The sequence below is a fragment of the Juglans regia genome, chromosome 4 (genome assembly GCF_001411555.2).
Source record: "Juglans regia cultivar Chandler chromosome 4, Walnut 2.0, whole genome shotgun sequence".
Classification (NCBI taxonomy): Eukaryota; Viridiplantae; Streptophyta; class Magnoliopsida; order Fagales; family Juglandaceae; genus Juglans; species Juglans regia.
Window position 1 is genome coordinate 34,733,632 of NC_049904.1, and position 25,114 is coordinate 34,758,745.

The 25,114-nt window shown below is 37.3% G+C and overlaps 5 protein-coding genes across 8 annotated transcripts; 1 reads left to right on the forward strand and 4 right to left on the reverse strand.

Annotated features, from left to right (window-relative positions):
• Positions 1-229: 229 nt before the first annotated feature.
• LOC109010559 (ADP-glucose phosphorylase-like) lies at positions 230-6,508 on the reverse strand. 2 transcript variants are annotated; one of them, XM_018991425.2, is made up of 3 exons: positions 5,875-6,508; positions 1,735-2,025; positions 230-765 (listed from the first exon to the last, which is right to left on the reverse strand). In XM_018991425.2, exons 1-3 carry the CDS (start codon positions 6,391-6,393, stop codon positions 505-507), a joined length of 1,071 nt encoding a protein of 356 aa, XP_018846970.2. In that variant the 5' UTR covers positions 6,394-6,508; the 3' UTR covers positions 230-504. The 2 variants fall into 2 exon arrangements, with proteins under 2 accessions (XP_018846970.2, XP_018846971.2); XM_018991426.2 differs by having other exon boundaries at positions 230-621; positions 5,875-6,506.
• Positions 6,509-9,244: 2,736 nt separating this feature from the next.
• Positions 9,245-10,216, forward strand: LOC109004317. The gene is made up of 2 exons (XM_018982837.2): positions 9,245-9,623; positions 9,751-10,216. Exons 1-2 carry the CDS (start codon positions 9,462-9,464, stop codon positions 9,844-9,846), a joined length of 258 nt encoding a protein of 85 aa, XP_018838382.1. The 5' UTR covers positions 9,245-9,461; the 3' UTR covers positions 9,847-10,216.
• LOC109004311 (dnaJ protein ERDJ7) lies at positions 10,100-13,871 on the reverse strand. Of its 2 annotated transcripts, XM_018982829.2 has the most exons (3): positions 13,355-13,871; positions 11,558-11,626; positions 10,118-10,961 (listed from the first exon to the last, which is right to left on the reverse strand). In XM_018982829.2, the coding sequence occupies exons 1-3, from the start codon at positions 13,634-13,636 to the stop codon at positions 10,341-10,343; spliced, it is 972 nt and encodes a 323-aa protein (XP_018838374.2). In that variant the 5' UTR covers positions 13,637-13,871; the 3' UTR covers positions 10,118-10,340. The 2 variants fall into 2 exon arrangements, with proteins under 2 accessions (XP_018838375.2, XP_018838374.2); XM_018982830.2 differs by lacking the exon at positions 11,558-11,626 and having other exon boundaries at positions 10,100-10,961; positions 13,355-13,860.
• A 1,333-nt stretch (positions 13,872-15,204) lies between these two features.
• On the reverse strand, positions 15,205-17,612 carry LOC109004313. Of its 2 annotated transcripts, XM_018982833.2 has the most exons (6): positions 17,178-17,608; positions 16,990-17,084; positions 16,393-16,603; positions 15,926-16,196; positions 15,681-15,758; positions 15,205-15,569 (listed from the first exon to the last, which is right to left on the reverse strand). In XM_018982833.2, exons 3-6 carry the CDS (start codon positions 16,599-16,601, stop codon positions 15,519-15,521), a joined length of 609 nt encoding a protein of 202 aa, XP_018838378.1. In that variant the 5' UTR covers positions 16,602-16,603; positions 16,990-17,084; positions 17,178-17,608; the 3' UTR covers positions 15,205-15,518. The 2 variants fall into 2 exon arrangements, with proteins under 2 accessions (XP_018838378.1, XP_018838377.1); XM_018982832.2 differs by lacking the exon at positions 16,990-17,084 and having other exon boundaries at positions 17,178-17,612.
• Positions 17,613-19,805: 2,193 nt separating this feature from the next.
• LOC109004312 lies at positions 19,806-21,589 on the reverse strand. The gene is made up of 2 exons (XM_018982831.2): positions 20,572-21,589; positions 19,806-20,156 (listed from the first exon to the last, which is right to left on the reverse strand). Exons 1-2 carry the CDS (start codon positions 21,358-21,360, stop codon positions 20,034-20,036), a joined length of 912 nt encoding a protein of 303 aa, XP_018838376.2. The 5' UTR covers positions 21,361-21,589; the 3' UTR covers positions 19,806-20,033.
• Between the last annotated feature and the right edge of the window lie 3,525 nt (positions 21,590-25,114).

Sequence of the window (25,114 nt, forward strand, 5' to 3'; positions counted from 1 at the left end):
AGAGCTTGTAGATGTAATATTTTAAATATTGTAATTCGAGCACCCATTAAAAAAAAATGCTAGATTACCTCATGATTTTGCCCCCTCAAATTGAGGATTGAGGCTCTCAAATTTACAACTTTGCATAAAAAGTCATGAAAATACCATAAAAAGAGCCCGAGCGAAAAAGCTTTAACTTATAACTTTACAACTTTGTACTCAATTGATTTAATACTATGCAAAACCAAAGTGGTAAAAATGTGACTGAGATTCATACTGGAATGAAGCATTCATAAGGTCATGAACATATCATAGGAAGCCTCCAAGCAAAACACTCTAACCTCATAACTTAACATACGTACATGGAAGTACCATGGGAATTCTCACTTAAAATACATGGTTGTAGTGAAGATTATTTTCTACGGTTAAATATAAACGTGGTAGTTGCGCGAGCGCGCGCGCGCATATATAATTACATATAGCGAACATCCGAAGACAATGCTTGTTATTGTTTGTATTAATTCCCTATTCCGAGTTTTGTACTTCCCTCAGAACTTTGGCAGCATCTTCTGGGAATACAGGATTTATATGACACCCAGTTCCGATTTCAAACCCTGCTACCACAGTTAATTGAGGAATTATCTGTAAAAACCAATGTGTGTAAGGTAACTCTGAATTGGTAACCCGAAGTGGTGAGGTGTGAATCATAAAATTGAATGGTGGATTGTTCAATTGTAATGATATCTTCCGAAGCATGAGTTTCAGTAAACCACCAAGATCAACTGCCTGCAGAAGTGCACATTAAACAGTTTATAAAAGTCTCGGATAATCACGAATAAGCTACATATCAGCAGCTATGACGTGAGGTTCTTAAACTGTGATGCAAGGTTAAAAAAGTTGTGCACGCAGCAAGACTAGTCCAGGCTATAGCTAATAATCAAAGATCCCTTACTTTAGCTGTGATCTTAATCTATAGGCATCAAAACTACAAGCCGAATTACTAGGTTCCAAGAAAGAAAGAGAAAAATTAACATAGAAACTATGGCTTGTTGATGTTCTTCCTAATTTATCCAACATGTTCCACTGTCATGTTTGAAATGAAATTGATGCTGCTACAAGTTGTTTCCAAATCACATAGATTCATATGTAAAAGAGTTTACAGAGTTCTTTAAAGGCCGATTAATTGTAACCATCCCTGTGATGCCAACTATATTTCCATTCAACTTTTCTTTCTTCTTTTTATCAGCCTTCTACTAAAACATTAAAGGTCTGTTTGACAACACAATTGTTCTTAAATATTCTCAAATATTCTTAAATATTTCATTCCTAAACATCACTCTCCCAAACTTAAATATTTCAATTTCAATTTCAAATCTTCAACTTTTTCATCTAATCATTACTTAAGCATTACACCTCTCCCAAACTCTCAAATCAAAACACAAAACAATACTACTTTTTTAAATTTCAAAACAAAAATAATATTAAAAATTATATTCAAACAATTTTTTATAACTTTATAATACTTTTATTCAACTTTTTCTCTCTCATTTTCCAAAACCCAATAAAACATCTTTACTCAAACTATTTCACTGTTATTCACAAATATATTGAGATATTCTAAATATCCAAACAGACCCTAAAGCTATGTTATTCAATTACACCAAGCCATACAACCTAATCCAAGCCTATATCAACCCAAAATCAGTTCAAGCAAGCTCCAAAAATAACTCAAACCATATGGCACTTGAGTATTACCTTTGCACCATCCAGTTCATGAAAATGAGAAGAGTGATGGCGGGGAATAATCCATATCTCAAAAGGAAAAGTAGCAGCAAATGGAACAATTGCAAAAAAATGGGTCGATTCATCAATCAAGAGGTCTTCCACTCCCACTTCACAAATACTGCATTTCCCTGTCTCATGGAAAAACCCATTCATACTGTCAAGTCGAGCAGATACATTGGCAGGAACAACTGGAAGAGCTATTATCTGACTGTGAGAGTGGCTCATAGACGCCCCAGCTGAAGCACCATGGTTTTTAAACACCTTCAAACAAAGAAGCCCATTCCCTATCAGATTAAACTTCATTCAATTGCAAAAGGATAGAAGAAAATACGCCCACAGGCACGCACATGTAAATACAATCCAGCTACAGCTCAAATGCAAAAGTATTTATTTGTTTATGTATTGTTTTTTTTTATAAGTAAAAATATTATATATATTAATAACAATAGGAGTAACCAAATATACTGGACGAATACAAGAAAACACCTAACCCATACTAGAGAGTCCCTAATGACTAATAAGCCCGTGAAAATTAGAAATCTATTCAAAATACACCAAGCCCGAATGGAATAGAACACACATCCCCAACCCCAATCCCTTGTTTTCCGTAAGACTAATACTCCACCCGAAACTCCCTCTACGAGGATGACTTCATAATGCCCTCCCTTTAGTCTTCCCTCGACTTGAACTACCTCCTTTAGTGTCATAGTTGATTGCCCAAAAAAAGACGTTTTAACTTCCTGCTTTTCTTAAATCTTGATTTGGTTTCTAGAAAGTGGCCCGCCTCAATCGCAGTGAGTGGTGTTTTAAATTGGTATTCACATCCTTCATGGGAAATCCCCACACAATGTTGAATCGTGTTAACCTTAAGCAGAACCAAATCCGATGGTGAACCCGCTGTATTGTTTATTGGAGGAAGAGAAACCAGGAGAACATTATCCCCAGATACAATTTCCAACTGCACTCCCGACCCTAAACATTCCTCCTTACAAGGCACCAACGACAAACTTATAATTTCCTCCTCATCATATCCCGCCGTCAAATCTCGAACCTTCTCAACAGCTATATTGTTGCTGTCACCTCCGACATAGGTGCCGCTGTTCCATTGAAGAGAACATTGCTTGTAGGTGTTCCACCCCTCGACAACCCTTTTTGTGCCACTTTGTCAGACCTAATTGCTCCTTCAGGAGGAATAGAATAGGTAGGGGAAACACTACCTTCTGTTACCCCATTTTCATATTCTGAAATAGGCTTGTCTACTTCTTCCAAAGTACTCAAAACCCTGGAAGGACCCCCATCTTCAACTAAAAGTGAACCTTGAAAAAAGGTACTTACCCCATTTGCAATTAGTGACTGAGGGCAGTCAGACGACAAGCTGCCGATGTCCCGAGTGACACCAGCATGAACAGTGATGTCGACATCCGACGAACCTATCTGTGACGGCATCGAAATGCCCTTTTCCGGCAAACTTGAGGACTTCAGACCAATAGTGCTTACCTTCCATTTCTCTCAATGTCACCTGACAGCCTTTGTTTTCTACAAGTGCCTTACCATTTCCTTTCGTTGTAGAGCTATTCTTGGACGGGATACACGACGGGGACCTCAACACTGAGGCACCTTTGACCGAGAAAGGCCTTCCCACTGTCTTTCCATCAACAAACTCTCCTTTGTTTGCATGCTTCAGAACAGAGGCTTTGGACCTAGTGACGCTTTGAATGGAATGCAGAAAACCTTTTCATCTGATGCCATTTGCGCCTTTTGGGATCACCAACAAACCTTTCCTCCTTCCATTCCAAAATTCTAAAAGTTGCAAAAAACTGCCCATTGCGTTAATATGATGTTGAACGATGAGAACTCCATTACCCATCCTTAACTCCCTGAGTAATCCATCATGACAGAGGAATTCTAAACAATCCTTTATCCCCTTAGCAACCCATGAAGTTGTTGTCCCACATAGACACATGAACTTAGCAATCCTTTTACTACGTTCGGAGATGTGAAAACTATTTCCTCCATCTTTCGTAAAAATGAAAGTTTTTTATTCCACCTTTAACCACCTCTCACCTTCCGTCTGAGACGATTCCGCGTCACGCGTCGTCATCCTTTGATCCCAAATCATAGGATCATCTCAAGGAGAAAAAATGTTATATGAGAATAAAATGCAGATCTGAGGAAGGTTTGATGCTAGACTACACCAAATCTGTGTCGAAGAAACCAAAGGAGCGGTTTCCTAATAAAATCCCAATTGTCGGAGGGAGGATTGAAGCCGGAGTGCCCTCAGAGGAGTCACCTAAGCCCGTCGGTCTTGTCCGTGGCGATGGTGGGTATTTGCAATTGTCTTACCTAAGCAAGACCGCTTGCGTCGACGAAACCAAAAGGATCCTAAGAAACTCCAGGTCGCTAAAGGGAGGACCGACGCCGGAGTGCCCCTCAGCGGAGTCGCCGGAGCCTGTCGGTCTTGTCTATGGTGGTGGCAGGCTGTCTTACCCGAGTGTCACACACCGGTCAGTGCCTTAGGGTTTGGGCGAAGGATGGTGGCAGGGTTTTTTATGTGATATATCATAAAAGGTCCACTGCCCTTTCAAGATTAATAGTAAGGGTGTATAGGAACCCATCGAACCGGTTGTCACTGACGGGAACTAGCTGTCGGAGTCAAGAACCGGCTTTCGGAGTTAGGAACCGGTGGAGAACCGATTGGCCAGTGGTAGGAATTTGGTAAAACCGACATCGGCCAGTTCAGTTCCGGTTTAAACCAATGTCAAATCGCTGAACTGGCCAATAGCAAATATATATTTTTTTATATATATCTTGCTTAAAACGACACCGTTGAGTTAAACGGTGTCGTTTTACACCTGAGGTTTAGAAAAAAAATTATATGAAACAGCACCGTTAGGTTTAATACACCAAACGACGTCGTTTGGATTTAGGATTTATTACCCCTTCCCCTCCTCCTTCTCCCGATTCTCTCTTTCTCAGTTTCTCTTTCAGACTCTCTCTCACAAGCCGGAAACCGCACATCATCTCTCCTATTTCATTCTGCCGGTGAGATCCACCTCGCCTCGATGACATCTTTGAAGCTCGCGTCCAATCTCTCTCTCTCTCTCTCGGCGAACCTCTATGTCCAACGTCCATGACTCCGAAGTCCATGTCTATATCGGTATGATTTTGATTTTGTGAGTTTGTTTATTATGAAATTTTACAATATAAATCAATGAATATGTAGTATATTTTTGAAATTTTCCATCTTTGTTGCTTCCATTACCAATCGGGAATCGTGATTGAGTTTTGGACCTTGATCATTTTCTAGGTTTGTAACTTTGTGTGTGTTTGCATAATCGATTGAAAACCGGCGAACCAACCGGAATCACACCGAGACCGATGTCGTTGGTTTTCTCCCCCTTAATCGGTAGGTTTCGATCGGCACCACCTCCTTAAAAAACTATCGGTGAGGTATTGGTTTTGGATAGTGTCGGTTTTTAGCCCTAATCAATAATCACATGGTTTTTCTGTAGCTTCTCTTCTTCATATAGTGCTCTCTCCTTCACACCTTTCAAGCCCCACAACTCCTCCAAGGACTTCTTATGTATTGTTACTCCTAAAAGTTCTCTCATATACAGAACTTCATACAAGACCATCTACAAATAAAAAACATGGATTAAGACCCCATTTGAGAATCCAAATCATCTCATCTCAAATTTTTCATTATTTACTTCTCAAACATAAACACTTTTCACTTTCAAATTTTCAACATTTTCATTATATCATTACCTAATTATTACAACTTTTTCAAATTTTCAAACAAAACACAAAAACAATTCAATTGTTTTAAATTCTAAAACAAAAATAATATTAAAAATAATATTCTAACAATATTTTAAAATTATAATATTTTTATTCAACTTCTCTCATTTCCTAAAATTCAACAACACATTTTAACTCAAACCATTTTCCTACTATTTCACAAATCATTTCATTACTATTTATAAGTCATTTTACTGTTATTCACAGTTTTCTCATTTATCTCATTTTCAAAACAAAAAGAGAGTCAGCACAAAAAATGTGCAAAACCATAAATCTCATGAATTTAGAATTTTTTAGCACGGCCAAAACCTGCACAAATTTAATGGAGTCGTGGGTGGAAAGCTGCTCGATCCGCTTCTTGTAAGCGAGAAGAACCTCGCCGACCTCCTGGGGGGACAAATCCGAAAGTTGAACCGAGTGAACTGGGGTCTCGATCACTACATCATGAAAGCCAAACCCTCCCAAAACCTTAACACCGGAGCCAGGGTTAGGATTAGGGTTAGGGTTAGGGTTTGGGTTTGGGTTAAGGATAGGGTATTGGGCAGAGGGGTCAGCGAGAGTCCGGCTGAGAGCCGGGTAGAGATTCTCGATAACCCTGATCTTCCAGTGAGGGCCGGAGCTAGGGGGGACCCGGAAGATCTCGGGAGCGCACTGGTGCTCGTGGCCGAGGCAGAAGGGGCAGTCCTGCTGCTGTTGGGTTTGGGTGGTGGTAGGGGATTTGGACTTGAAATCGGAAGGTCTCTTAGCCCTTGCCGGTGAGAATATGACCCACCGATTCGTTACCGAGTCCTTCCTTAGTTCGGGGATTCGACCCTGTGGCGATCCCATGTCGTGGGTTTGTTCGTTTGGGTCAGAATCTGATTTTTGTCTTTGCTACCTTTGTGGGGTGACATGTGAAGCCTTGGAGGTCAGGAGTTGGTGACAGCTTCCCCTGACGGGCAATGACTTGCAAAAAACTTTTATGCTAATATAATTAAGAAAAGGAAAAATATTTGGATCGGGCTTATTATTTATCACACATTTAACATATTTAGTGTATTGAGTTAAAAAAAAAAATTTGAATACATGGTGTGTAGAGAGTGTATAATTACTCTTAAGAAAATCTTACAAAATAGCGATAATATTATTACATAAAATATTCACAGCAGCTTACTGTGCGCTGCAGCCGCAGCACACTTAACATTGTAGGTTAAAAAAAAAAAAAAACTGATGCCACGTAAAGTGTGTGGAGAGTGTAGGTTGATGTGTAGTCAATCCTATATTATTAAGGGCGATGCTTGTGATCGTCAGTTCAATATTTATCATTAGGTTTCGTTTGTTTTTATAATTTATTTTATCAAATTATTTTAATTTATTTTAATTTATATATAAAATAAATAAACAATCCAATATTTTTATTAATAATTACTTATTTAATTACTAAATAAAAATCTATATAACCAAATACAATGAACTCTCTCTATAAAAAATACATATTCCTTCTCTCTAAACTCTCTCAAACTTTAAATCGAACGAAAGGGGATGAGAGTTTCTACTCCTCCCCCCTCCTTCTCCTTTATCAATTTTATTTCTTGTGTAGCGTTTTTTAATTTTATTTTTGTATTTTTTAGGCCAAATAAGAGAGGATCATCATTCGAGTCTTTCTAGCCGTCACCCTTATACATGCATCCCATCGGGATGATGGCCAGTCACCAATCTTCAAGATCATCAAATACGGCATTCATTGGAGTGGAGCGTAGCCCGCACATGCAGGATGAAGTTCCGGATCTCATCAATGCATGCCCATCACGCGCCACTGCGGAGCCCTCTGCCGACGCCATGCTTGACTTCTCTGTACTCCCTGACTCCGGAGCTTTCAAGATTGACTGTCGCTTTCTTCTCCAAATGACCAATGCCGACGCATCATGCACTGTTCATCCATTTTTTGTTTTTTTGTTATTCTATTTCAATGTTTTAGTTGTTGGTTGTTTTTCTATTATTCTGTTCTTTTATTGACCCAAGTGAGGTGTTGAGCCTTTGGATCGGACGCAATCTAAAACAAGAGCTATTCGAGAATGGTGGGCGATGTTACGATTGGTGATAACGTACGGCCAGTGCTCGCGTGTAGATACTATCTGCGTAGTGGAGGCTGTTTGTGTCCGTGCGTGAGTTAGGTGCTCATGCCGTCAAGGGTCGGGATGCCGATGCTACGGTAGGCGTGACGTCCAAAGTCACACTGGTGCTTGTGGTTCTATAGTTTAGTTGTTAGTTGTTAATGTATTTTAGTTGTATTTTATTGTTATTTTAGTGTTTAATAAAATAGAAATAGACTATTGGATTTAGGGCAAGTTTGAGGGGTAGGATGAGACACAAAATTCTCATTTCATCTCATCTCATTATTACACCATTTTTAAATCTCCATACAAAATATAATAAACAATTCAATTTTTTCAAATCCCAAAACAATAATAATATTAAAACATAATATTTTAAACATTTAAACAAAATATAAAATTCTCATCTCACCCCCCAAACCTGCCCTTAATGTTCATAGCAAGGTCTCATACTTTTCCTCCGTAAGAGAACAGATGGACCTTCAAGTTATGTTTACAGAGCACTTTCTCTGTGAGGAGAGAGTTTGTTGAGAAGTTAAGACAATATCCGCCACAAAGGAATTTGTGTGGAGAAGCCCCAGAGCTAATGCGTAATTTGTCTTGTAGTCTGAATTTTTTCATGTATTGATAAGTTATAGTTGTAAATTCAATTCATTAATGAAATGAGTTGTTTTCATAAAAAAAAATTACTAAATAAAAAAATTAAAATACTAGAACAAAATTTTTTTAAAGTACACTGGAAAGATTAAGTAGTATTTTCTTATTGTTAAATTTGGTGTGTTGATACTTTTATCGTGTGATTTCTTTTAATTATAATATAGTATTTTACATGAATAATAAGTACAGAATAATGTTACATATAATTGTAGAGTGTACTCATTTTAAAAAAGAGTAGAGTTTATTATTAAAAAATTAATTTATTTTTATATAAATTTTGTATTTATTTACTTTTTTAAAATTAATTACACGACGCTTATACACAATTATAATTATCATTTCTCATAAATATAATCTTATAAATAATTTTTTTTCCTTTACAAAACAGTGTAGTATAAAAGATGTGCATTCGCACCGATCCATAGAATGTCTGAATCGACAGATAGAAAACCAACCATCTAACGCACTTTGGAGTTGGAAAATCAACGCAACCTTTTTAATAATATTTTTACAACAATCTGAATCGTTCTTATCAATTTTTTGCTCGAGTTAAACGGTTTAATTTTTGAAAAATGCTATACATCATCCAACAGCCGGCGCACACTTCACATAATTTTTTTTTTTTTTTTACACTCAGTGCATTGAATGTGCAGCGGATGTAGGCTGCAGCAAATATTTTTTCTTAATTTTTACAACAATAATATGAATAATGAATGAGGATGATGATAGATTTTGGAGAGAGAAATGTTGTGTGCATACCCACTCCAACCTCGAACAAATTTGTTCGTTGCAATTGTAGCAGGTGGCCTACCGCTGTTGACATTGTAAGCCATGGCCCACAGGCCGGCCACGCACCACACCCAGTCAAATAAAGCTTCCTCTTTCTTTTCATTTTACATATAAAGAAACTTCTACGATCTATCACCAGCTACGCGTTTTCCGCATTCCAGACATATCTATATTACCCTCCTAAAGCACAAAGCTTTTCGTTCCTTTTCCTTTTCTCTGTTTGAAATCTCCCCAGTGAAAAATTACGAAGCTTCTGTCATAATCTTCAACCCATTAATCTCTCTCTCTCTCTCTCTCTCTCTCTCTCTCTCTCATCAAACGGCACGGAAGATTTTCCCTTTCCGGCTTCTGAAAGAAATGTGTCCCATGAGGTTCATCTTGGTGTTTTTCTCGGCAATGCTAGCTGCATATTTTGCATGGAAGACAGTTCATTCTTCGCCCCAGACGGACAAGATTTTAGAGGACATTACACTTGACAAAACGTCAACGATAGATAAACCAGAATTTAATCTTAAAAAGGTATACTATTCGTTTGGTTTTTTGTTTTTTAAATTTTCAACATGCTATTATGTTTTTTGTTCGTTCATTATTTTGCTGCTTTTCTTTTTTGTTTCTTTGCCCTGACTTTGATGTTCTTCAACTTCAGACGATTCAAGAATGCTTCTGGGTGTTCGTTGACATGGCCAGCGGGAGGTACCTATGGAGGAATCTGAGGAAGAATGAGCACGTTAAGAGCTGCTAGAACTTTATCATGGAACTAATTTCAGGCTTATCTCTGTAATCTATTAGTACAGCACCAGAGAAATATGTCATTAATTTTCGGCGGGTGGAGGCTGGGATATAAGGACGTAGCACTGTAGACCTCGTACAATTCTGCAAATACGAAAATGTCTTTTTTTTTTTGGTCCTCAAGTGTCGAACTTTATATTTTCAAATGCATCTTTCGCTTTCGAAGCCTGAAGTCCGTAATACAAAAACTGGAAAAACCAAAGATCTAAACAGAATCCAACATCTTGATCCAAAAAGTATCAGTGTCCAGTCTGCAATTTCTGCACCTTCTATTTGTCAAACCAGTTCCTACTGGATTTTTATATCCAATGGGAGAGGAAATATACAATTAACAACTCTCAGAACACGATAACAGAAACAGCTTATGTACACAGCCACTTTCTAAAGAACAAAATTTACAGAAACTAAGAATTCTTTTTACAGAAGATGAAGTAGCAGTTGGCAGCTTTAGTTTAATTCGACCTGTAGCTTAATAGACATGTACAGAAGAGTGAGAAGAGCACCCTGTGGAAGTGGTGCATACCTTGCCAGACTGGAGGCTACCCACATGGCTACCACCACCAGAGCAACTATGCTGCTGCTGGTTTTTCCACAAACCCAACTTGCAAAAGAGAGGCACAAAGTCAGCAAAACACCACCACTCCCGCCCAAAATCCATGCAATTACATAACCAATCTTATACCCTGCATCCAGCTTCCTATCAAACATGGCCATGAGGCTACTAAAGGTGAGAGACCATCTAGAACCAAAGGTCCGCAGAATAAATATGGATATAAAGGCAGATCTAAGCACTTCGGTGAAGGGTCCTTTCTCTTGATCCATAATTCCTTCTTCAGACATCTCATCCGAATCATCATAGGAGGGATTCTCCTCAGTGATGTTAGAGCTATGGCGCTCCCAATATCTCTCATGTCGCATTTTTAACCTCACTTCAGCCCACCTATACATCCTTGCCCTGTCTTCACATTCAGGCCTATGGTTCCATTTTCCTCTATCTCGCCTGTCAGTGTCTTCTTGCAATTTGAGGTCTTGGTCATACTGAGTCCTTGTTGCTTCATTAGATAAAACCTTCAGAAGAGGATAGAGGATGCAGGTATATTATCATTAGATTTTGGAAATTAAGGTAATAAAAGAGTTTAGGAAAGAGGGAAGTGCGCTATTTGAAGGGGAAGTAATTGGTAAAGACGCTGCACTGCAGCCAAGTTTATAGCAATACGGAGTCAGTATTTTTATTTCTTTCGATAGGTGATATGGAGTAACAGGTAGTAAGATCTTTCCAACACCATCAAGAACTTGGTTCCTCATTCCAGAAAATATCTTAATTGTAAAACAAGCAATCAAAATTTCAAAATTCAAAGTTTTCTTAGCTGTTTACACCATCTCTTCTCTTCCAGTCAAAAAATAAAAAGGGAGTATGAACTGGTCAAATTAAAATTAAAAACAAAAGAGAGTTTTCTACACTGTTTGCACAAACCACCAGTTGCTTCTATACACCCGTGAAAAAAATTTTGAGATTGAAACAAGTCAAAAATTTCCCCTACACTTAAGAAATATTTGCATGCAGTAGAGATAAGAAGTTGGAGTGAACAACAGATCAAAAGAATTTTAGAATAAAACAGTTAATGTAAATCACAAAACGAAAAGATGACTTAAGGATTGCTCACTTCATATGCATGACGGATTCTCTTGAATACCTCACCAGATTGCAAATCTTTGCTAACATCAGGATGATACTGTAATTAAATCAGACAAATACATAAATTAAACCAACGTTTGGTGTCTCACTAATACTGTTCACAAAAGGTACTAGTTTATCTGAGTGAAACTTCCCAACTACAGAAGATCCAGCAGAAAAACGTACCTTAGAATAATTCTGCAAATCTATAATATGATCTTTTTTTGATAGGTAGGAATTTTCTTTTTTCAAAGGAAAAGCATATATATAATGAGTGTCAGGGAGACATGCGAGAATGTTTGAGACAACACAAAGTGCAAGGGAATTAGGCCCAAATAATGGACATCAAGGCAGCATGCACAAAGGTGTCAGGGCCACATGGAGGCATAAGACATGAAATTATGGACTAAATAAACATGTTCATCTATCATTTATCATAAAAGTCACAAGCATTAAGCATGTAACGTTTTACAAGGAAAAAAAAAACAGACACGGAACCCAGAGATATTATGGATGAACAAACATATGCTGGTAGAAACTCCCTGTATTCTGGAGAAGCAGGGCTAATTAACTGTTAGGGCTTGTTTGGGAAACTTATCTCATCTCATCTCAAAATTTCTCATAATTTCCTTATCAAATATCACTCAAATACAAACACTTTATAATTTTAAATCTTCAAAATTTTCATCTAATCATTACTTAATCATTACAACTTTTCCAAATTTTCAAATAAAACACAAAAAATAATACAATTTTTTTTTTTCAAATTTTAAAATAAAAATAATATTAAAAAAAATAATATTATAACAATATTTTAACTTTATGATATTTTAATTCAACTTTTTCTCACTCCTATCCCAAATCTCAATAAAACATCGTAACTCAAATTATTTCAACCATTTTACAACAGTTCACAGAGTTCTCATCTGATGTCATTCTCCAAACATATATCATATTCAATACATTCTAAATTAGAGCTCCACTATTTACTGTCTGAACAGGGTAAATTCTTACACAGAGCAGATAAGATTGATACTACATACAAAAGCATGGAGAACATAAACATCACAAAAATTGTTTACTGACCACAAAAGCTAATTACCAAGCACTAGTAATTTGGCGCGCATCCTAGATGTCATAGGGGTAAAACACCCATTTTATTCTGTGAAATTGCGAATGCTTCCTAGGAAAATTTAACTAAAACCAACCAGAGCAATATCTTATCCGGGTGATTGAAAACCCAAACTATATATGCATAAACCCAGGGGCCAGAACCTTATTTTGCCTTCTTTGGTAACCTTATTTTGCCTTCTTTCGTTATTTTACAAAAGTGAATTTTTCTCTCATTTTCACCCTCATCCTTTCAAAATTAGAACTATTGACATGAAAATTTAGGGGAGGGGGATAATCAAAAGAGATACTACTTAGAAGTACTCTATGTATCTTGTAAAAGGTAATCTTTTGTGAATATATAGCTTTATGAGAGACAACAAAACAGTTACTTCTATAAACTAACCATTCACCAACTGGGCGCAGCATCTAGTTTGATGTTTGCCAACTGCCAGAGGATTTTAGAAAATCCCATATAGACGGGTGAGTTGTATGTACTATTGTACCAAAGATGATGTAGCTTTTAGTCTTGTAATGAAGTAATATTCTTTAAGCCACCAAAAATCCCAATTATAAAAAAAATTCTATTATATGTGGCAAGTACTGTAGAATCCTAACCAATCTTTCATTTTGCCACAGATTCCCGGCAACCAAACAGAATATAAATAAACAGTACCTTACGGGCGAGAAGGCGGTAAGCTCGTTTGACGTGAACGAAAGAGGCGTTCCGCGGGAGACCGAGAACAGCGTAGTGGTCGAGATGGGCGGCCGATGGGGAGGAAGAGAAAACGAGTGGGACCCAGCGGGGGAGGCGAGGTTGGGGTCGGGTGGAGGTGGATGGAGAGGCGGCAAGATGAGTGGAATGGAAGGCGGAGGAGAAGGAAAGGGCAGTGTATGAGGAAGAGGGGCCGTTGATCGGGGAGAGTCCCACTCCCGCCATAAGGAGTTGAGCCTGCATAATTTTTGGGTATGAGTTGTTACTGTTGATCAATGCATGTTTTGCTTTTGTGCTTCTGCTTTTCCAACGGCAACCACTTTTTCTCTTCCTCTACGTTGTGTTGTTTATTGTTGAGGGTCTCTCTCTCTCCTTGCTCTGAGGATGAGGATGAGGATGAGAATGGTGCGGAGGAAGTGAGGAGGAGGGCTAGTTTCACTGTTGTCTGCTGTTTCTGTCAAGGTAAGGGATGAATCATGAGGGGAGGAAGGATTGGGCTGGCCTTTTTTTTTTTTATGTTTGTTAAAGTGAATTGGGCCTGCCGTGGTCTGGCCTGCACCAGATTTTTTTTTTTTCCCTCCTTCTCCCATTGTATTTAATGTTATCCTTTTTAATTTTCGGTTTAAAAAACCATTATAATTTTAATTAATGTATAAAAAATATTGACATGACATACACGTGATTAAAAGATCCGCCACTCAAAACTATTTAAAGAATTACGAGAAAATGATAAAATAAATGGATGAAGATTTCATGAATCTGTTTTGAACATTTTCTTATCTCTTATTTTAGGCAGGCCATCAAGGGAACGCCATCAATCAAGCTTCGAATACCTTTCCCTAGATGTGCAGAACATAGAAAGTGAGAAATTTTTATATGTAATTATTAAGAGTTTATACTGCAAGGGTGTTAATTCCACACCACAGCAGTTATCGGTATACGCAATGCTAACAAATCAACAGAACAAGTCTTTCGATAATACCTTCATGTATAGAAATTTTGCATTGAACACGCATATTGTCTCTTAACAAAAGATAATTCGTTATAAAGGTTGTGCCAGTATTGTTATTAGAGGGATTTTAACTTCTCCGCAAATTAATTTCCCTCAAGGGATGTAAAAATGCCTTGAGCTGCCAAGCCTCAAACTGGTTGATCTGATCAGATCCATTTTTAGCTTATTTTGGACACCGTGCAGCACATCACAATTGCCTTCTCTGTGGACGCGGGCGAAATCAAAACTAGGGAAAACATGTTCTTGTGGAAACAAGGGACAAGGCAACTGGGTAAAAACATGCGAACAAAAGAGCATTCTTTTGTTCTGTCCTTTTTGTGAGAGTGTACGAGGAATAACATGCATGCGAAGAAGCCCAATCGCGGTCGAGTGTGTGTATGCATAAAGGACAATATGGTAGTGTTTATAAAGCCCAACACTAGCTAGTTTCCGTCTCAATTGGTTTCTCGACTCGATCACGCATTGGATGCGTCTGAAGGGTTTAGAATTCAACTTTGCCAACATTTCACCATAGAAAGCGAGGTTCCAATTTGCCAGTACCGACGTTAAAGTTCCAAGCAAAAACATAGCTCAAGTACAGCATCGGCTTCAACGTCATTCTTGAATTCTTTCCCAAGTGAATCATCGGCCGAGCATTATGGGTTTTTACGTACCCATCACAAATAGGTGAAATTAATGTATCCAACCACAAATAAAGAAGCCAAAGTTGGGACTCTTTTCCTCATCATCGTGTCCTCATATAGCCCTCGCTCCTCGCAGTTTGATCTTTAATATTTCAATTCCTTGTTCCAACACTCCAAAAGAGAAAAACTCATCCTTTAAAAATTTCAATTGGCAAGTGTTATTTTCACTCAACAGGGCGAAGAGAGGAGATCTGACCAAGACTATATATCAATATGGAGACAATAACCAAAAAAACAAAAATACAAAGTGATTTCTCGGCTATAGATCAGAATTTTTCGTGTCAACAGAAAAGCCTTCCATCCACCCTAAAGGTACCAAAAAACAAAACATCTGTTAAGTTAGCCACACGCCACTGTTACCTCCAAGCGAGCTTCTAAAAATTTCCAAAGGAAAGGGCCTCTGCGACTGCAAATCCATCGTACGCATCTCTCATTCTGAATCGCTGTCCATACTCCCCATGGCCTTCAATCCTCTTGGTCTCTGCATCGCATACCCAAAAGAAAAGGGAAAAAAACCAAAACACGTGAAATACCAAAAATATATGCTGGAAAATATATAAATTCAAGTATCGAGCAAAGACCAATCAAGTACCTTCTTAGAATTCTTCTTCTCTCTAACTTCATATCTCTCATGGCACATATCAGTCAGCCACGCCCCAGGACTCACCAACTGCCACCAACTCGACCGAAAAAGGAAAACAAAAAACAAAATCAAAACCAATACAAACCATATAAGACTCAACCCAAATCAGGGAATTACATGAGACCAAATCACATAATGTTTTTTTTTTTCCTTTCAGCTAATATATGATTATGGGAAAAAACAAAAAGACTTACAAGTACACTTCTTTGGATGATCTTGGCCCGCTTCTTAGGCCTCTGTGGAGGCTTACAACCCTTCATAGCCATAAAATCCTCCTCTTTCTCTTTGCTCGACAGAGTGATACACAGCTTTGGCAAAGCCAACCCTCTCTCTTCCCCAATCCCATTATTATTCACATCCACCGATACCTTCCCATTTTCCTCCACAATCACTGACCCTCTCGTGCTATAATACCTCTCCTTCTCCAGCAACGCCGATTTCCGCAGCGTACTTCCCTCCGTACTCCTGCAACCAAATATCCGAAAAATACGCCCTTTTATTAAATATTTCCTTGTTCCGGGAAAGTAATTCTTTCTGCCCTGTTCGCTAGATGAGATGGGACGATTTCCTGGGGGAAAAGGCGGGGGTGCATATATTACACAGTTAAGGAATCAAAGTATTTTCTTTTGCTTTCTCAGCATTCAAACAGCACCCTACCAACCTGGAGAGCCGATTGGGCTGAAGATGGAAGCTTTCATTCTCAGAAGCAAAGCTAGATGTGATTTTCCTCCGTATTCCACCATTTAGTCTAGCAGATATTTCATGGTCCTTGACTCTCACGCATCTGACTCGCTTTCTATTTCCCCACTGTAAGAAAAGTTCAGGTTCTAAGGGTTTACACGTTGTCTGATTCCTCTCCCCTGTCTCCATACCTGCCACGAAAAAGATAAGAGACGTGAATTTTATTTCTTGTCAACTCCAAGTGACTCTTCCTTATCAACTCAGAAATCCCAGAAGCAAAAACCAAAGAAAGAAGAATTTTGGAGACAGCAGATGCTGGATTTCCTACTAAACTAAGGAGCAAAGATAAAACTGATTAAAAGAAAAATGAAGAAAGGAGAAGAAAAATTAGGTTTTATTTTCTTCGGCTGAATCAAATAGCACACAAGTGACACAAGTGGAAAATATTAGACGAAGATGAAAGGATCTGAGTAGGTATTCGGATAAAACCAAGTTTCCCTTGAATGCTCTGAAAAAACGTCCGGGTAGAGGAAAGTCAAAGATACAGATTTGCAAGTTGAAGAAAATGGTCTCCGACCTCAAGAATTCTGACTACAACGAAGAAGCCGAAGATCTTTCTCAAACTACCCAACAAATTAAAAGATTTGCTGCTCCAGGCACAAAGAAGGGATTCTGTTACAAACAAGCCAAATGGCGAAGAGAAAGTTTTACAATGAGATAAATTCATGCAGGAGAATCAAATAGACTTCGTGATATCAGATTTACCTCGGGGTAACAGAAAAAAAATCACCAAAACAAAAGAGATCCCAGATCCTTCTCTCTTTCTCTCTATAAATCTAGAGTAATTGAAATTACTCTTGCCCGCGTTGTGAGAGGCTCTTGTTGTTATGGGTTTTACGGGTTGGGCTTCTTTTCGCCTGTTGAAGTCCTGTTCTGTGTGTGGATTCTTCTTCTTCTGCTCCTTCTTCTTCCTTATACCACCTCTCTCTCTCTCTCTCTCACTTATCTTTATCTATGCTTCCTTCAGTCCCAGACTCCCAGTGAGAAAAAAAAAAAACCAAAACAAGATTGGAAATGGACGGTGAGATACCTCCTGTTCGCCCTCTTAAATTTCATCAATTGGGTCACTACAGAATAAATTGCGTTGTTTGTTTTTTCAGAAAACCACCTTTTCCAGACGAGCATAGATTCAATTAGACAGAAATATAGTTATTCGAATTCTATAGTTGTATATAAAGTCTGCTAGATATCGTCGAAGGTCTAATATTTTTCTAATATTTAATAAAAAAATTACACTACATTTACACACCATTTTACACAGTAAAACTATAAATATAATTTCTCATATATAAAATCAACATATTTGTTAAATATTTAAGGTAATTTATAATTATAGAGTTATATATAAATACCCACCCATGGATAGCCTAAGTGGTAAGAGTGAACTTGTGTCCATGTATCCATATCACAAGTTCGATTCTCCATGCAATCGAACTGCGATTTAAGTAGGAGACCATGGAGGTGAGTTGTTGTGCTAGTCTCTCCAAGTGTGTAGAGGTAAGTTCTAAAAACTTTGCCATGGGTGATTTCTCCATTATAAATATATATTAGTTCTTCTATAGATAGTCAGTTGCGTGCAACTACCGTGCAATCCTAGGGGTGAAAACCGACACAGTTGGTTCGATTTCGGTCCAAAACCAACACTTCATTTGTCTGCTTAGAACCAGTTGATAAATTGGGAGAAAACCAATGGGATCGATTTTGGCCTATTTCCGATCGGTGCGTCAGGCAAGGAGTGGGGTTCAAAGGTTTCAACTTTCAGGAATTGGAAGATTAATTGAGAAGAATGGGGGGGGGGGGGTTTGCCATGAGTGATTTATCCATCATAAATATATATCAGTTTTTTTACAGATAGTCGGTTGCGTGCAACTGCAGTATAATTTAGGGGTGAAAATTGACACAGTTGGATTGAGTCATAAGACGAAATTCGGTGCATTAACCTTCATTTCACTCTCTCATAAATTGTCTACGTGGCATGTTCCTATTGATCGGTAGGAAAACATGTTTAGCACCCACACTCTTTTTCTTTTCTTTTTCCTCTACTTGAATATTGGTATAGGCGTTTCTGCCGCAGCCTTATTTTACTTCCCAAATGGGAATTGCCGTAGCCCCTCCTGCTTGGGTTTTCGGTTTTAGCAACCATTGGCCAAAACACATTCATATTTATTGTATTATTTATTAATATTGATCTTCATGATTTGAATGGTGGTTGATGTAATTATTATCCATCCGTTTTGACTAGTAACCTTTGTTTTAATCATTCAAACTCATCATTTTCTCATGTGATGTGACCATGTCTTCATTTTTCGTATATATACCATGCATGTATTTGGTTTTGATATTCTGAGTTGTCTTATCCTTTGTTATTTCCTTTGCTATCAAATTGACTTCAAAGAGAGAAGAAGAAGAAGAAGCAAAAGGAGTTGCTTAAGATGTACGACTAATCCAAATGATAAGATTCCAATCATGCACCAAACCTTTTGCCAAATTCTGAATCTCGGTGTATTTGAAAATGTTACGTTATTCTTGGTCCAAGGGTGGAAGCACATGGGATGGGAAACCAAACAATTGAGTTAAGGCGGCTGCAGCTGTACATGGAACCCAGCACGGAGTTCCAGAAAAAGAGGGCTATCACTTTCATTTATTATTTATTTGTTTATTTTCTATTGAACCCCATTCTTCCACAATTGGACGGTAAAGACTCCTGGGGGGCTGCTTTAAAATTGGGTGTAATCAGGAAATGGAGAGGAATCTTTATCTACATCCTCTGAGACTGAGTGGGGTCACCACTCGATAAATCTCCTTTGTTTTGGGATGAGCTGCTCCTTCAATCAGTCGCAGTCGCAGTTGCAATCGCAGTCCTAGTCCCTTCCCTTCACTTCATTCATGTTCTTATGCCCAATTAAAAATATCACATTTTGATCCATCAGCTAAGCTATTATGCAATTGGGTGGATGCATTCTACGTCGATCCCTCTCTAACTCAGATGCGTATCTTATCTTCTTTACTCTTTTACTGCCCTCTAGTGGACAGCCCCTGCATTCTCACATTCAACCCGCCTACTAAAAGCAATTTCATTTCTTATTGCCGAAATTTTTGCTCGTATGTATCATTAATTGGGAATTCGGAGGTCAGGCCGCTATTCATCATATGTACGTGCCATCGCACTAAGCAAATTTACATAAAAAGGGAACATTTACCATTATTTTGTTCTGACTTCAATGATTTCCAACGGCTGCGTGCTTTGCGTTAGCTTTCTGTAAATACTAAATAGACATTCACACGAAAACGCCAGAATAGATATAATAAAATGACATTACTTTTAAACCAAAATATATAAGTGCTTAATCAATACGTATGACCCCAAGGAATATAGGACACGGAGAGAGTTCAGGAACTATAAATAATGCCCAGATAGTGTCTTATTTACAAACAAAAAGAATATATATATATATATATACATATATATTATAAAGACCTCAATGCAAATATGGTAAGAATTCAAACAGCAAATCCATCCGGTTCTTGACTCTCCGGAATATCTTCAAGGAAGCGCGCGCTTCAAAGTCCATCATAGTAACCACCGCACGTTATGTGAGCTCTGGTCATAGGAACTCCTCCTCTTAATGCTGAAATTGCATCATTCAATTTGGTTGCTTGGTTCACCACTTGCTTTATTCTGATCTGCAACCATATAATTGGAGCTGACTCAGCTCAATGAGACCCCATACCCTTAGTGGGGCACTATGAAACTAATCCTATGAATCACCTTTATGTTTAAGCTCCTAAGAAATATGCTAAATCTTTAGCTTGTTAGGTATGTGAAATTGAATTACCTGTGTTTTTCTTCCGAAAGAAAAAAACAAAAAAACCACCGTTTCCACTCTGAATATGTCAGCTAGCATGTATATCTAGTTGATTACCCGACCATAAATCTAAAATTATCCTCGAGTAATTTTAATGGAAGAAAGAAGAAATCGGAGATCTGTATCTCCGATTATCAAGATCATGAAATCGGTTAGTTTTAATGCCTGAAAAACAACACTGTACAAGAGGACAAAAAATGTGATGAAGCACAAGTCACAAGAAACTTGCTGACCTTGTCATCAGTGTAGATCCGGAACCGAAGCCTCTCCTCCTTTTGGTGCTGTTTGTTTCCAGGTTGGTTTCCAAAAAACAGAATACAGATCGTAGCAGCAGCAACACCAAAAGAGCAAATAGCTCCAATCCCAGTTAAGCTCCATTTCCATATGTTCAGCCTACCACTATTCTCGTCCCAAGTGACCTCCTCTTGGCTGCCATCACCGTCCATGTCCATGGTGTTTTTCTTGCTCATCGCCATCTCGTTCTCTACCCTATTTCTTGGGGAGGTCTTACTCTCCAAAGCCTCACCTTTTTCCTCAAACTGAAAACTACCTGAATCAATTTGAGCCATGAATCCCCTAGAACCAGACCTTGGAGAGTCCATTTTCATGTCGACGAATTCATTTTCCTTCATTTTGAAGAAAACTTGCGAAACCGTGTCTTGATCAGCTTCCATAGCTCCTGTAATCGGAGCTATGTTTTCTTTAGGGACAACAGCCGATCTCACAACACTGATTTCGATAGGAACCTTAGCGATATCCTTGTGCAGTTCATCATCTTGTGCCTTGCCAGTGCCACTTGATTCGAAATGAATTGGAACTGTGACAAGTTGACTTGGCATCATTGAATTACCAGGTGGTTCATTGATTTTCCTGGAATTTGGTGATGGGCATATAAAGTAATTCATGTTGAAAATAGTTTTTGGATCAGAACTGCGTTTGCCCCAGAAAATCTTCTTCTCACCAACTTCACGGAAATCAAGGAAGGCATCGTCAGGGAGGTATTCCCACTCATCAAGATCCATTTCCTACGAGGATTTTGGAAAGGAAAGAAAGGGTGGGGTGGAAATAGGAGTTATTTATTTTATTTATTTTTTGGGGGTGGGGGGGAGGGGAATTGGATCTTGGGTGTTGAATTATTGAATCAAAGAAGGTGGCTCTCATGGAGTTTAGCGAGGAATTCCCATCATTAATAAGCGCAGGCCACCGGCATGGTGTCCTCTAGCTCTTGGAGTGAAGACTGAACCCATTAGCTGTTGGGGGAGGGGCATTTGACATGAATTATGTTCTTATCCATCCGAAAGGCGACAAACGGTGGATGGTCCACGTGGACCCATCTGGAGAATGCCTTCTTGATGGGTTCTTCCAAGATATTTCTTTTGATTTCTTTAATGGATTAATCCCTCACTTCCATAGGAAATTCAAGATTAGTTTTTCCCTTAATTGTTTAATGCGCTATTTTCTCGTTTGTTGTTTGGTCATATATAAAAATCTTAATTTTAGATACAAATAGAACTTTGAAAAATTATATTCAACTATTTAAACTTGCATAAAGTAAATAAAGAGAGATTATTTTCGAATGAGACAGACGATAAATATTATATGTACTTGCTTTCTAAAGTGTAGGCTGTTTTAAAACACAGCGGAAATAAAACAAAAGACAATATAGTAAATTTAAGTTTGATTACTATTTACTATAAGAGTAATGCTACATACAGTCGTGGAATGCGTAAACGCCGTGCAGTCGCTTTGAAAAAGAGTGGGGTCCACTATTAAAAAATTAATTTATTTTCAGATGGGTCCCTTATTTATTCACTTTTTTCAAAACGACTGCACGGCGACTGCACACTCACGACTGTAAGTATCATTTCTATTACTATAATGGGAGTTTCAATGGTAGATAGCTGAAGGTTGGTTCTTCTTTTCGTCCTTTATGTGGACACGTCTCGAAGAGAGTTGCGAGAGACTTTTACTTTGAAGAGAGAGAGAGAGAGAGAGAGAGATGCTTTTGTTAGTCTTTATCTATAATACTCTCTCGCAAGGATGAAGAGAGGATGGTGTCGGTTGCTTGTTAGAGTTTGGTTGGAGTGAAAACGATGGGTTTTGTTGTTTTTAAGGGAAAAAGGTGCAAGTGAAAGCCCCACAGCCATACAACTGTCCATGGGCTGGTGTCTTTAGGTTACACACATAATATTTGTTTATTTTTTAAATATCAGTACATGTTTGGATGAAAATCCATCAATTCTTTTTCTTGCGCGTTTAAGCTAATAATATTGACATCAATTCATACGATATATTATAATAATATTGACATCAATTCATACCATATATTAGATCTATTTTATATTTTAATCTATCATATTAAATCACGATAATTTATAAATTTATTTTAATAAATCTCTTTGCCACTAAAACATTTCTCAAAATTTATACATGGATGAATAGTTATGCATTAGCTATATTTAGCTTCTTACTTAGCAACATTGTATTTCACATCTCATTTAGATGACCGTTTGAAGAGAGTTTTTTTAAATACTTCTTGACTATTTTACATAGGATCGTGCTACAGCCCCCCGCTTAATCATATATATAATTAAGCAAGTATTGCTTATTATAAAAAAATGCTGGAGCTCCCGCTGGGGGCTGTAGCATATATTGTATGTGCTTTTTTTTAAGTTGTTTTTTATATAATTTTTTTAATATTTTTTAAAAAATAAAATAAATTTAGAACATCATTAAAAATACTTTCTTAATCAAGAAGTAAAAAAAAAATTATTAAAAAATACTTCCTTAATCATGAAGTAAAATAAAAAATCATAAAAAAATATTTTATATTTTACTTCATAATTAAGCAAGTATTATTTAAAAATATTATAAATTTTTTTATTTTTTAAAAATATTTAAAATTATTAAAAATATCTATATAAAAAAAGAATTAAAAAATACACATAATAAAATACACTAAAGCTCCAGTGGGAGCTCCCAACGGAAGCCTCCAGCGGAGCTCCAGCATTTTTCTTTTACATATAGATGTAAAATGCATAACCCAGGACTGCTCATATATGGAAAAAAAAAATAATAAATAAAAAAAAACTTTAACAGAGTCAAAAGTCATCGGAATGATAGATTGACAGCCTATTTGATATTTAGAATATATCAGAATATTTATGAATATTAGTAAAATAATTTAAATTAAAATATTTTATTAGATTTTGAAAAATAAGAAAAAAAAAAGATAAATAAAAATATTATAAAATTAAAAAATTATTTGAAAATTATTTTTATTTTGAAATTTAAAAAGTTATATTATTTTTTGTATTTTTTTTAGAGTTTGTGAAAGTTATAATGATTAGATAAAAAAGTTAAAAATTTGAAATTGAAAATATTTTATATTTGATTGATGTTTAGAAATGAAATATTTGAAAATATTTGATAATATTTTAACATCAAAGGGATCTGAGATTTCTTAGAATTTTTGTGTGCGTTATAAAACTTAGATATAAAGACACATATAATAATAAAAATATTCAATAGATGTAATAAAATACACATCATATCCTTATCTCTCTAAGTTTAAACTTTATAATTTGGACAATTATAAATTCGTGATCCGAGATGAACCAAGCATGTCTAGGCCCAAAATAGGGGATAGATGTTTGTAAGCCAGAATATAAACAAATTAAATAGATCGCCTTAAGCATGACAATGCAATAATTCCCAATGCTCTTACGTACACCATCAATGGTTGGTCTCCTCTTGACTCTTTGTATAAATAATAAATATATTCAGATTGAGAAATGCTAGGTTTCATTTCAAGAAGTTACATTTGTGACTCAAAATTACAAGTCAAACTAACATCTATTGTAAGTATCCCGTATACAAAAACTTTGTGACGGGCATTGTTTAAACTTCATGAAAACTCTAAAAAATAGAGTATCATTCTCTATATTAAAACAGAAAAAAAAATACCTCGCATCAAAATTCCATCCTCCAAAGGAGGAGAAATGAACAACACACCTATCCTCCTAACACAGAAGAGGGAGGAATCAAACACTGCTATGGACAAAAGTCCAATAGCCTATTTCACTTTATTTTCCTACAAATAAAAAACCCAACAAACAAATTTCAACAAAAACACACCGACATAAAGTTGAAAATATAGAAACACCACCAACAACACCAAACAGAATCGAAAAAACCAAAATGGAAAGCATCGGTGGCGCGTGCATAACACGCGACACACTGGGAAGGAGCCGTTCGGCCGGTCAAGACGTTGCCGGAGTCACTGGGTCCTGAGTTGCCATGCATGGCGTCGATGGAAGATGAATCGCGGTGGTTTGAGTATCCCATGTGTTTCCTTTAAACGTTGCTTCGATTGCGCCCAATCCAACTGGCCGCAAAATCGGCGGGTGGAGTTTCTCTCGATGGTGCGCGTGTCGAACGATGGTCACCGGAAAAGTTCGAAACGGTTACCCTTTATTCAGCCAAAAATTTACCAAAAAATTATCGGAGACGAAGGGTCGGCGATGAGAGAGAGGAGACAAAGTGGAAGAGGTGGGGGAAGGAGTCCCTTCCCCAGCTAGATTCAGACGAGGGAGTTTAGAAATGCTTTAAATTATTATTATTTTTTTGTTTTTTTTAAACATTTAAAAAAAAATTAGTGATAATCGATCAGTTCTATCCTCCGTAAAACTGGCCATGCAGATTTGGTTCCCGTGGCCGTGATATTGGAAAATTGTAAAGAACCTTTCAAAAGTCAACTTTTTCCGCTGCAAGCAA

What these genes read in the sequence shown, in the direction of transcription:
- LOC109010559 (XM_018991425.2), bottom strand. Translation starts at nt 6,393, where the DNA reads ATGGGATCGCCACAGGGTCGAATCCCCGAACTAAGGAAGGACTCGGTA. An exon ending in ACTCCATTAAATTTGTGCAG is followed by an intron (nt 2,026 to 5,874) that starts GTTTTGGCCGTG and finishes CTTTGTTTGAAG; the next exon opens with GTGTTTAAAAACCATGGTGC. An exon ending in ATGAACTGGATGGTGCAAAG is followed by an intron (nt 766 to 1,734) that starts GTAATACTCAAG and finishes GCACTTCTGCAG; the next exon opens with GCAGTTGATCTTGGTGGTTT.
- LOC109004317 (XM_018982837.2), top strand. Translation starts at nt 9,462, where the DNA reads ATGTGTCCCATGAGGTTCATCTTGGTGTTTTTCTCGGCAATGCTAGCT. An exon ending in CAGAATTTAATCTTAAAAAG is followed by an intron (nt 9,624 to 9,750) that starts GTATACTATTCG and finishes CTTCAACTTCAG; the next exon opens with ACGATTCAAGAATGCTTCTG.
- LOC109004311 (XM_018982829.2), bottom strand. Translation starts at nt 13,636, where the DNA reads ATGCAGGCTCAACTCCTTATGGCGGGAGTGGGACTCTCCCCGATCAAC. An exon ending in ACCGCCTTCTCGCCCGTAAG is followed by an intron (nt 11,627 to 13,354) that starts GTACTGTTTATT and finishes ATTTAATTACAG; the next exon opens with TATCATCCTGATGTTAGCAA. An exon ending in GAATCCGTCATGCATATGAA is followed by an intron (nt 10,962 to 11,557) that starts GTGAGCAATCCT and finishes CCTCTTCTGAAG; the next exon opens with GTTTTATCTAATGAAGCAAC.
- LOC109004313 (XM_018982832.2), bottom strand. Translation starts at nt 16,601, where the DNA reads ATGGAGACAGGGGAGAGGAATCAGACAACGTGTAAACCCTTAGAACCT. An exon ending in CAGCCCAATCGGCTCTCCAG is followed by an intron (nt 16,197 to 16,392) that starts GTTGGTAGGGTG and finishes ATTTGGTTGCAG; the next exon opens with GAGTACGGAGGGAAGTACGC. An exon ending in TCATCCAAAGAAGTGTACTT is followed by an intron (nt 15,759 to 15,925) that starts GTAAGTCTTTTT and finishes AGTTGGTGGCAG; the next exon opens with TTGGTGAGTCCTGGGGCGTG.
- LOC109004312 (XM_018982831.2), bottom strand. Translation starts at nt 21,360, where the DNA reads ATGGATCTTGATGAGTGGGAATACCTCCCTGACGATGCCTTCCTTGAT. An exon ending in GGATCTACACTGATGACAAG is followed by an intron (nt 20,157 to 20,571) that starts GTCAGCAAGTTT and finishes ATATGGTTGCAG; the next exon opens with ATCAGAATAAAGCAAGTGGT.